At 47.5% G+C, this 9,915-nt stretch overlaps 2 protein-coding genes across 15 annotated transcripts in view; both read right to left on the minus strand.

Annotated features, from left to right (window-relative positions):
* Positions 1-573, minus strand: part of ATAT1 (alpha tubulin acetyltransferase 1) — a 22,521-nt gene extending 21,948 nt beyond the window's left edge. For 7 of the 12 annotated variants that reach the window (XR_012434042.1, XR_012434039.1, XR_012434041.1 and 4 more), the window contains exon 1: positions 455-573. Coding sequence is in view for 7 of the 12 variants with exons in the window: in XM_074038590.1 (XP_073894691.1) it covers positions 455-561 (107 nt within the window). In the remaining 5 variants the exon portion in view is untranslated. Of the gene's footprint in view, positions 1-173 lie in introns of all 12 variants that reach the window. The other 5 variants (XR_012434043.1, XR_012434040.1, XM_065544244.2 and 2 more) reach the window with 1 other exon arrangement.
* Positions 574-1,059: 486 nt separating this feature from the next.
* On the minus strand, positions 1,060-9,458 carry MRPS18B (mitochondrial ribosomal protein S18B). Of its 3 annotated transcripts, XM_045390090.3 has the most exons (7): positions 9,356-9,458; positions 7,699-7,807; positions 7,494-7,591; positions 7,310-7,378; positions 4,488-4,554; positions 2,402-2,461; positions 1,060-1,838 (listed from the first exon to the last, which is right to left on the minus strand). In XM_045390090.3, the coding sequence occupies exons 1-7, from the start codon at positions 9,431-9,433 to the stop codon at positions 1,543-1,545; spliced, it is 777 nt and encodes a 258-aa protein (XP_045246025.1). In that variant the 5' UTR covers positions 9,434-9,458; the 3' UTR covers positions 1,060-1,542. The 3 variants fall into 3 exon arrangements, with proteins under 3 accessions (XP_045246025.1, XP_073894694.1, XP_005553694.1); XM_074038593.1 differs by lacking the exon at positions 4,488-4,554; XM_005553637.5 differs by lacking the exon at positions 2,402-2,461.
* Positions 9,459-9,915: the final 457 nt, after the last annotated feature.

Here is a 9,915-nt window from a genome sequence, read left to right on the forward strand (position 1 = left end):
AGAAATAAAAGAGTCAGATACTCACTGAATTAGCGGGTCCTGGGCAGTCAGTCCTGGGAACCTGGGCCACAACTCCAACCAAAGTTTAACACTGAACGCTCCCTGCCTTTGCCTGGAAGTCTCCCAATCTGATTTCCCACCCCACGCTTCTGAAACCCAAACTTCTGTCACACCTTTCAAGGTGGTACACTCCCTCCTCCCTTAAGGTTATTGTGAGGAAGCAGAAAGGCCGGGTCAACCACATCCTTTGGTTGGGACATTTTGGGCCGGGGTGAAAGGTCACAGATCCAAGCGCTGATCAATCCCACTAGGCCCAGGGTCAGAGGTCACCAAAAAGGCAGGCCAGGACATCAAAAGGAGCGATCACTAGTCAGTGAGAAGGGGGCGTGGTGCCTGGACCAGGTTTGGAGAGGAACCGGGAGAAAAGGGGCAGGGGGTGGGTTTGAGCTGTCACCGGGCCGGCGTTGTGGTTCCGGGTCGGCGGGCTGGGGGCCTCAGGTGCTGGTCCAGCACCGTGATCCGCTCCGGGAACAGCGCGTCCACATCGAACGGGAACTCCATGGCCCATTGTGCGCGGTTGGACCCGCCCCACACGACGTCACTTCCGCCCCTCCCTTCGCCGCACTGCCTCTGGGAGTCTTTATTTCCAGGAGCCCCGCCTGTAGATCCTGCTCCTAGCGTCCTGGCAACTGCCAGGGCCCCCCTTTTTTTTGCCAAACCAGCTGTATCCCTAGCAGTGCCACTCATTCCCATCTCTGCATCCCACGGCAGTGAGTGCCATGGCAACGCAGTCTTCCTAGGCCCAGTGTCTCACTAACCTTTTAGCCCCTCAGTGAAGTGGGCTATGCTGTGAATGTGGAATGGCGACCCACAAAGGCATCTTGACAGAGTGGCACGCTGCCCATCCCCAGCTTCTAGTCCCAGGCGTCACTGGCAAGGCTGGCTTAAGCCTGACCACTCATCTCCCCACAGCACCACCCAATTGCTTATATGAAAAGAACATCACTCAGCCCACCCCCGCTAATGGTATTCACGGTAAACAGCCCAAAGCAAACTAGAGACAGGAGAGTAGAGCTTTATTGTGTAAAAGCTGAGTTGGTGTAAGTCTGAAACAGCAACAATGTTTAGCCCAGCCCATCTATTTACAATATATAGGGGTTGGGGTTTCCCATACACATCTGTCCTGCCCTCCCTCAGCCTCAAGATTTATCCCTATCAGCAACATTACTTCCTGGATTTGTCATTGGCTACAAAAGACACAACTCTTCAGGGTGATATCCCATCATATAAACCTACATACACATATCTCCTAGTCCCTCTGGCTCTCTTCCCTTTTTTTTGAGACAGGGTCTGGCTTTGTCACCCAGGCTGGAGTGCAGGGGTGCAACTGCAACTCACGACAACCTCCGCCTCCTGGGATCAAGTGATCCTCCCTTAGCCTCCCCAATAGCTGGGACTACAGGCGTGCAGCACCACACCCAGCTAATTTTTGTATTTTTTTGTAAGCCACCATGCCTAGCCTCTCTTCCCAGTCTACGGCTCCTACAGAGCACTCTGAGGGTCTGTCTGCCCAGTGAAGGAGGCTTCCGCTGGTGCTGTAGGGGGCATCTTGGGCATTGACTCAGGTGGGGGGCCACTCTCTTCTCGGAGATGACCCTGGTAAAGCCGGCGAAGGCGTGACAGTTCTCTCTCTGGTGGCTGTTTCCAGTTGTACCATGGGTACCAGGGGTCACCTGAGATCAGGGTGGGGGCTGGCGGAGTAGCACTCACAGCCCCATGAGAGATACTAAAGTCACGGTCCCGTGGTTCAACCTGGGGGATGTGGTAAATGAGGAGACCTAAGGGATTAAAAAAGAAGAGAAATTTAAGAGGGAACGAGGAGGGTGGTTTAGATGAAGAAAAAGGATTATAAAGGGAGGGACCAGTCAGAGCCACTGGGTACATTTATGTATGTTGTATACTGCAAACAGGTGAGACTGGCCCAGAAGGCAAATGTGGGCTGACATACTGCTGGGGCTCTTGCTTACAAAGCTATGCAGCCCTGAACAAGGACTATGAAGCTGCATCCATACCTTTTACTAATTTATGCAGCAGTGCCATGTAGTCCAGGGCCAGACATTTATATAAAGATCTTCCTATGATCTTGCTATGGCATTGAGACCAGCAGTTGTAAAATAGGAGGGAAAGGGATGGAAAGACAAAGACCAAGGAGACAGGGTTATGATAAAGTAAGACACTCAGGAGAAGGGACAGGGGACAATGGAATGTCAGAAGAGACTCAGGAAGAACATGCTGGTTGCTACCATCTTGAACAGGTGTGAGCATTTATATCCATAATCTAGCCCTAAGTCACCTTCCTTATACCTAAACAAAACTGCCATGTGCCCCGTCTCATGCTCACCATGATCCCTGGCTTTCTGGATGGCCTGGGTCAACCTCTTGTGCTGCTTCACACAGACTCCTATGGGGAGAAAAATAACTTGTTCTTTAAGGCACAGTAAATAATAGAACACAACTGCTTCCGTATGGTGACAGAGGAGTAGACTGGGAAGGACTGGCTTTACCTAATGACCCCTTTCCCCTGACCTCTCCAAGGACCTCAGTTTCCCCATCTGCCCAATGGAAAGAATCTCTCCCATCTCTTGGAGAGCTGGGATAAAGATTTAGGAGGGTCTAGCCACTATAGAGAAGCTATTTAATGGTAAAGCCTCCAAGACAGGGAGCAGAACACAATTTAATGGGCAAGTGTGGTTAATTAGAGGGTTGACTTGAACAATCCACAGAGAAAGATTCAATAAAGAGAGAAGAGACTTCAGAGTTGGGGAAGGCAATCTGAGAGAGTAACAATAATAGTCCCTTCAGCCTTTACAGCTTGACTATAAGAAACTCTTGACAAACTGAACACTGATTGTACTGCCACCTCCAATAATGGTGAATTCAGATTTATTCTCTGCAAGGCTGGGCACGGTGGCTCATGCCTATAGTCTCAGCATTTTGGGAGGCTTAGGCAGGAGGATCACTTGAGTCAGAAGTTCAAGACCAAAGTGGCCAAAATGGTGAAACCCTGTCTCTACTAAAAATGCAAAAAAAATTAGCCAGGCACAATGGCACGTGCCTGTAATCCCAGCAACATGGGAGGCTGAGGCAGGGGAATTGCTTGAACCCAGGAGGTGGAGGCTGCAGTGAGCCGAGATCACGCCACTGCTCTCCAGCCTTGGGTGACAAAGTAAATGAGATTTCGTTGCAAAAAATATATATATATATTAGTCTCCACCGGGCACAGTGGCTCACGCCTGTAATACCAACACTTTGGGAGGCCGAGGTGGCTGGATGACCTGAGGTCGGGAGTTCGAGACCAGCCTGACCAACGTGGAGAAACCCCATCTCTACTAAAAATATAAAATTCACCAAGCATGGTGGAATGCGCCTGTAATCCCAGCTACTCAGGGGGCTGAGGCAGGAGAATCACTTGAACTTGGGAGACAGAGGTTGCAGTGAGGCAAGATCCTGCCATTGCACTCCAGCCTGGGCAACAAGAGTGAAACTTCGTCTCAAAAACAAAAAAAAAATTCTCTGCAAATTTGTCTTGCTTCAGAGCAGTGTTAGCAAAATTTTTCTGTCTAGAGTCATATAGTAAATATTTTAAACTCTGCAGGTCCTGTGGTCTCTGTCTCAGCTACTCAACTCTGCCATTGTAGCATGGAAGCAATTGTAGACAATATGAAAACAAATGGACATGGCAGTGGGCCAGATTTGCCCTGTGACTGTAGTTAGGGAATAGATATAATCTTGAATTGTTAAATTTACAACTCCAAGTTTGGAAAATCTAATTCAATTGACAATGATATAAAATAACTTATGTGATAATTTGCGAGAAGTCTTTTGTAAAAGTGAAAAGACCCTATAGAAAGGAATTAATCACTGTTCATCAAATAAAAACTACATTTAGATAGTTTGCTTACAGAAGCACTTGCTTTTTTCTTTTTCTTTTTTTTTTTTTTTTTTTTGAGATGGAGTTTCACTCTTGATGCCCAGGCTGGAGTGCAATGGCGCAATGTCAGCTCACTGCAACCTCTGCCTCCTGGGTTCAAGCGATTCTCCTGCCTCAGCCTTCCGAGTAGCTGGGATTACAGGCATGCACCACCACGCCCAGCTAATTTTGTATTTTTAGTAGACACAGGATTTCTCTACGTTGGTCAGGCATTGGTCAGGCTGGTCTCGAACTCCCCACCTCGGTGATCCGGCCGCCTTGGCCTCCCAAAGCGCTGCAATTACAGGCGTGAGCCACCACGCCCGGCTGTACTTGTCCTTTTCTTTTGTCCACATTTAATTGCTTTAGCCCCCAGTAAACCAAGATTTCCAAAAGGTTCAGCCAGACCTTTTAAGCCATAAGTAGGAGCCACTGAACGAGTAACTATTGAACAACTACATAAACAAAACATGCCACAAGGAAAAGCTCTCTGGTGGTGCAGGGATGATGGGCTAACCTGTGTATAGAGAATGGAAGATGATACCCGTGTGGGCGCAGACAAACTGTTCCAAGAGCTTCACGTTCTGTAGGGGAAAGTGGTAGAGAAACGTGAGGAAAAAGGAAGGGAGAACAGCAAGATCTTTGGACACTGCAAGTACACAATCCCTACATACCCACATGGACCACCTTCACCCCTCTAGAGCTCTCCAGATGCTATCCTCTCACCCCTCTACAGCTCTCCAGATGCTATCCTCTCACCCCTCTACAGCAATCCAGATGCTATCCTCTCACCCCTCTACAGCTCTCCAGATGCTATCCTCTCACCCCTCTACAGCTCTCCAGATGCTATCCTCTCACCCCTCTACAGCTCTCCAGATGCTATCCTCTCACCCCTCTACAGCTCTCCAGGTGCTATCCTCTCACCCCTCTACAGCTCTCCAGATGCTATCCTCTCACCCCTCTACAGCTCTCCAGGTGCTATCTTCCTTCATGTCCCATTTGGGCTTCATCAATTCACTGAATCCATCCTTGCACATCCCATATTCTGTCACTGTGCTCCCAAAGAAATCTCTTATGCACAGATTAAGTTCTTTTTTCTTTTCTTTGAGACGGAGTCTCCCTGTGTTGCCCCGGCTGGGATGCAGTGGCGCAATCTCAGCTCACTACAACCTCCGCCTCCCGGGTTCAGGCAATTCTCTGCTACTCCTCCCGAGTAGCTGCGGTTACAGGCGCCCGCCACCACACCTGGCTAATTATTTTGTATTTTTAGTAGAGACGGGGTTTCACCATCTTGGCCAAGCTGGCCTTGAACTCCTGACCTGGTGATACACCCACCTTGGCCTCCCAAAGTGCTGCGATTACAGGTGTGAGCCACCATGCCCAGCCTGCAGAAGTTAAGTTCTAAAGTCAGCCTTTAGGTGAAAAACTGGGACTGGTCATTGGAAATCCCAGAAATCACCCAAAAAATGATATTGTAATGTGTATGTATAAACAACTAATGTATTTAATAGCATACTGAATATAATTTATATAGTAAGAATAATTTTACAGTTTACATAGAACAACCCTCACTCAGCAAATTAACTGTAGGAAATGAGACTCTTGAGAAAAAAGCAGATACACTGTGGAGTAGAATGCAAGCGGAATCACCTGTGCTACTAAATTTGTAACATTTCTCTCTCAGTTATATAATTAACTATAATCTCTGTTTTGTTTTGTTTTTGAGATAGAGTCTTGCTCTGTTGCTCAGGCTGGAGTGCAATGGCACAATCTTGGTTCACTGCAACCTCCATCTCCCAGGTTCCAGTGATTCTCCTGCCTCAGCCTCCCAAGAAGCTGGTACTACAGGCACCCGCCACCACGCCTGGCTAATTTTTTTTGTATCTTTAGTAGAGATGGGGTTTCACCATGTTGGCCAGGCTGGTCTCGAACTCCTGACCTCAAGTGATCCACCCACCTTGGCCTCCCAAGGGATTACAAGCATAAGCCACCGCACCTGGCCATAATCTCTTTTTATAACTAATCATATGCAGTCAAAACTGGGGAATTATCTATGGGACTCCTGAATAACCTGTGTCAGAAGGGTTCTTATTGCAGTCAAATACCCCCATTTTCTGACTGTTATCCAAATGCTCTACTGCTTCCCTGATGACCAGCCATATAGCTTCTGCTCTAATACTTTTGCTGCAAGCTCAGAAGAACACTTTCCTATTACCTATTTTATTAATGTAATGTTTTCAAATTCTTGTTTTTTTTGTTTTGCTTTTTTTTTTTTTGAGGAGTTTCGCTCTTTTGCCCAGGCTGGAGTGCAGTGGTGCAATCTCAGCTCACTGCAACCTCCACCTCTCTGGTTCAAGCAATTCTCCTGCCTCAGCCTCCCAAGTAGCTGGGATTATAGGCGCCTGCCACTATGCCTGGCTAATTTTTGTATTCTTAGTAGAGGCAGGGTTTTGCCATGTTGGCCAGGCTGGTCTCGAACTCCTGACCTCAGGTGAACCACTCTCCTCGGCCTCCCAAAGTGCTAGGATTAGAGGCATGAGCCACCACGCCCAGCCAATATGTTTCCAAATTCTTTAAAGGAGCAAATCCTGTCCTTCTCACATATTGAAGGCTTTCTGAAAAATACTAGACTCTATCTTGCCCTCCGGCCTCACGTCCCAGCATGCCACTGAACATTGACAAGGAAATATAAAAAAACCTCAGGAAGAAAGTGGGCCAATATACTTTGTAATAACTGTAAAGAATACAAACGAATCTTTGGATATTGCTCTCCCACTAGAAATAGCCATTTCGCTGGCTGGGCATGGTGGCTCACACCTCTACTCCCAGCATTTTGAGAGGCCGAGGCGGGCGGGTCATGAGGTCAGGAGTTTGAGACCAGCCTGGCCAATATGGTGAAACCCTGTTTCTACTAAAAATACAAAAAGTAGCCAGGCATGGTGGCACACGCCTGTAGTTACAGCTACTTGGGAGGCTGAGGTGGGAGAATCGCTTGAACCCGGAAGGCGGAGGTTGCAGTGAGCTGAGATCGCGACAGTGCACTCCAGCCTTGGCAACAGAGTGAGACTCAGTCTCAAAAGAAATAGTCATTTCTCTTACCTGCCAGTTTAGACTGTAAATTTCATAGGCATAGGATAAAACTTGCAGTACAATCCATAGTAGAAGGTAAAAGACTGGAGAGAGAAATGTTTTTATAATGCCAGAAACAGTTACTACAAAATAAACTGTAGGGCCTCCAGGATATACGAAGTGTGGGGCACCTACAGTAATCTCTTTGGCACTGCAAAGGGGCTCCTAATCTTTATTTTTCTTACCATAAAAAGAAAAGACTCTCCTTACCCTAAAGTCAACATGCAACTTGTGATCTCGGCAGATGGGGCAGGGATTCCCAGCAACTTTATTCCCACGCTGTAGAGAGAAAAAACCAGCAGTTAAGGATGTTCAAACCCGTCAGAAAAAGTGCTGCTGTTACTGTTACTTGTGGCCTCTACCCCTACTCCACATCCCACTCTCAGAAACTCACAATACATGTTTTCCGAGTCCGCTGTGGGGGTACACCACCCTTGTGGTTGCGGCGGTAGTCAGCCCAGACAGGGCGAGAACCATATCGCTCCTGGTATTCTGAAATGAAAGATCATACAAGTTATTCCTGGGTGGGAGTGTAGTGGGTGGCTCTATCCACTTATCTTAAATCCTATCTGACCCTCCCTTTCCCCATTTAGAGGTACCTTCTGATTCCAGATATTTCCAGGGTTCATCCTTATAAGGAGAAATGGGAACTGGGGACAAAGAATCTTCCTCAGAGGGAGGTTTGGTGCAAAGAGTCTGGAGGGGAACCTATAAAGGAGAAGAAAAAAATAAAATAATGAGTTCAAGGAAAGAACTCAATGGTTTGCTTATCACATTTTGGAAAGAGGGGGAATGCATACATATTGCATTAATGGAATATAACAGGAATACATATGTAAGTTAAGTATTTTTGTTGGGTTTAAACTGACATAAATCAACAACAACGCTCCTTTTCTACAACTGGATCCTGAAAGAAAAGCTAAGTTAGCGGATATATGCTGAAAAACAATCTTATTTCAGAAGACAATTAAAAAGTCTAGTACAAGGCCCAGCGCAGTGGCTCACGTCTGTAATCCCAGCACTTTGGGAGGCTGAGGCGGGCGGATCATGAGGTCAAGAGATCAAGATCATCCTGGCCAACATGGTGAAACCTCATCTCTACCAAAAATACAAAAAATTAGCTGGGCGTGGTGGCATGTGCCTGTAGTCCCAGCTACTCAGGAGGCTGAGGCAGGAGAATCGCTTGAACCCGGGAGGCAGAGATTGCAGTGAGCCAAGATCGCACCACTGCACTCCAGCCTGGCAACAGAGTGAGACTCCATCTAAAGAAAAAAGAAAAAAAAAATCTAGTACATAAAAGGTAGTCCTGCTTTTTGGAAATGAATTGATTCTGGTGGAAGAATAAAGAGGAAGGATATCTAGGTTCTCGGAACCAAGATGTGTGGTGGGGAGGGGATGCTGAAGACAGGTGAGTCTCCAAATCAATGCAATGAAGTCACTGAGTTGCCCATTTTCATAAAAGCTGAAGGTCAACAATCTACAGGGCAGAACAAACTTGAGTCCTAACGCTAGTTTTAAAGCTACCAAGGCTGTTATTAAGTCTGTGTTGACCTCTGTCACCACTCTTCAGTCCCACTTTAGGGAGTGGCAGCTGGGCAAGCCTTTCTATCTCACCGTGCCCCACCAAGAACCTCCAGAGAGGTGAGTACACAAGACTGGAGGGAAACCTCAATTCAAAGGACGGAGTTAAGCTCTCATAACTCTGATAAGAAACTGATTTAATAAAGAGAGCTGAGAAACTGTCCTCAGGTCGTAAGAATATATCCTGACCTTACTGGGAAATAGCAAGGTGGGTAGAAATTAGGATCCCTAATTTCCCTAAGGACATTCCTGAGCAACACAGATTTAGACATGACCTGCACAGTTAAGAGCTGGTTGTGGCGCTCGCTTGGGGAGCACATATGTTACGCTAAAATTGCAACGATACAACATTAGCATAGCCCCTTAATTATTTAAATAATTTTCAAAAAGCTGGTTATGCATAACTGAGGGTGGACGGGGGTCAATTCTATCACTTAATTATTTTACTGAGATGGCATTTTGGAAGAAGGATGACACCTAACCCTGGGGCTTAGTCCTCGGCTCGGGATTAGAAAACGCGCGGTGTATGGGAGGGGGTTGCTGGAAGTACTGCCTAGACAGCTAAGATATAAACACGTGGGAAGGTCTCCACTCGTGGATTCCTGACAGCGGAGCGACGACCTAGAGAAGGTATAACCAACTTGGGGTTGTGCAAAATGTCCTTCGAGAAGTTACCTGAACTCTGTGGGCACCTCGGAAGAGAGAAAGCATAGGAAGCCGCCTCAGCAGGGTGTTTAATACGGACGCCGCCATCTTGACGTACGCCCAGCACAGGAATGGAAGGAAAGGCAACTGCGCATGCTTCAGGAAACTGACTAGGGCAGGGCCAAGGACAAGCCCGCAGTGCGGAAGGCGGCCGCACGTTTGCGTCAGGACGGAAGCGTGAAAGGGAAGGCATGGGCGGAGAAGCTAATTTCAACTGCGTCACAATCGAATTAGACCTCAAAATTGCATTTTTTCTTGGCTAGTCACTACGACTCTTAGATCTCTTTGTTAGAGTTTGCCTTTTAAGCAATTTTGAAGGCGATTTTTATCGAGATCCTCTCAGTGCGCATGCTCCGGCACGTTTCTACCAACCCTGGGTGAGAAATGTTCTCCAGGGCGGAAGTGGCGGAAGCAGAGGAAAGGGAGGTGCTGGGCTCTCTGGTCACGCGCACGCAACAGGGAGGCAGAAAGGAGGCGGAAGAGAGTGCCGGGGAAGGGGCGGAGCAAAGGTGAAGTGAGACTAGCCAATC

The sequence above is a fragment of the Macaca fascicularis genome, chromosome 4, assembly GCF_037993035.2.
Source record: "Macaca fascicularis isolate 582-1 chromosome 4, T2T-MFA8v1.1".
Classification (NCBI taxonomy): Eukaryota; Metazoa; Chordata; class Mammalia; order Primates; family Cercopithecidae; genus Macaca; species Macaca fascicularis.

Excerpts from the sequence above, each read along its gene's own strand:
- MRPS18B (XM_045390090.3), bottom strand. The coding sequence starts at position 9,433 with ATGGCGGCGTCCGTATTAAACACCCTGCTGAGGCGGCTTCCTATGCTT. Across the intron at positions 7,592-7,698 it reads GAAATATCTGGAATCAGAAG|AATACCAGGAGCGATATGGT; the intron begins GTACCTCTAAAT and ends CTTTCATTTCAG. Across the intron at positions 4,555-7,309 it reads AGTTGCATGTTGACTTTAGG|AACGTGAAGCTCTTGGAACA; the intron begins GTAAGGAGAGTC and ends TTTCCCCTACAG.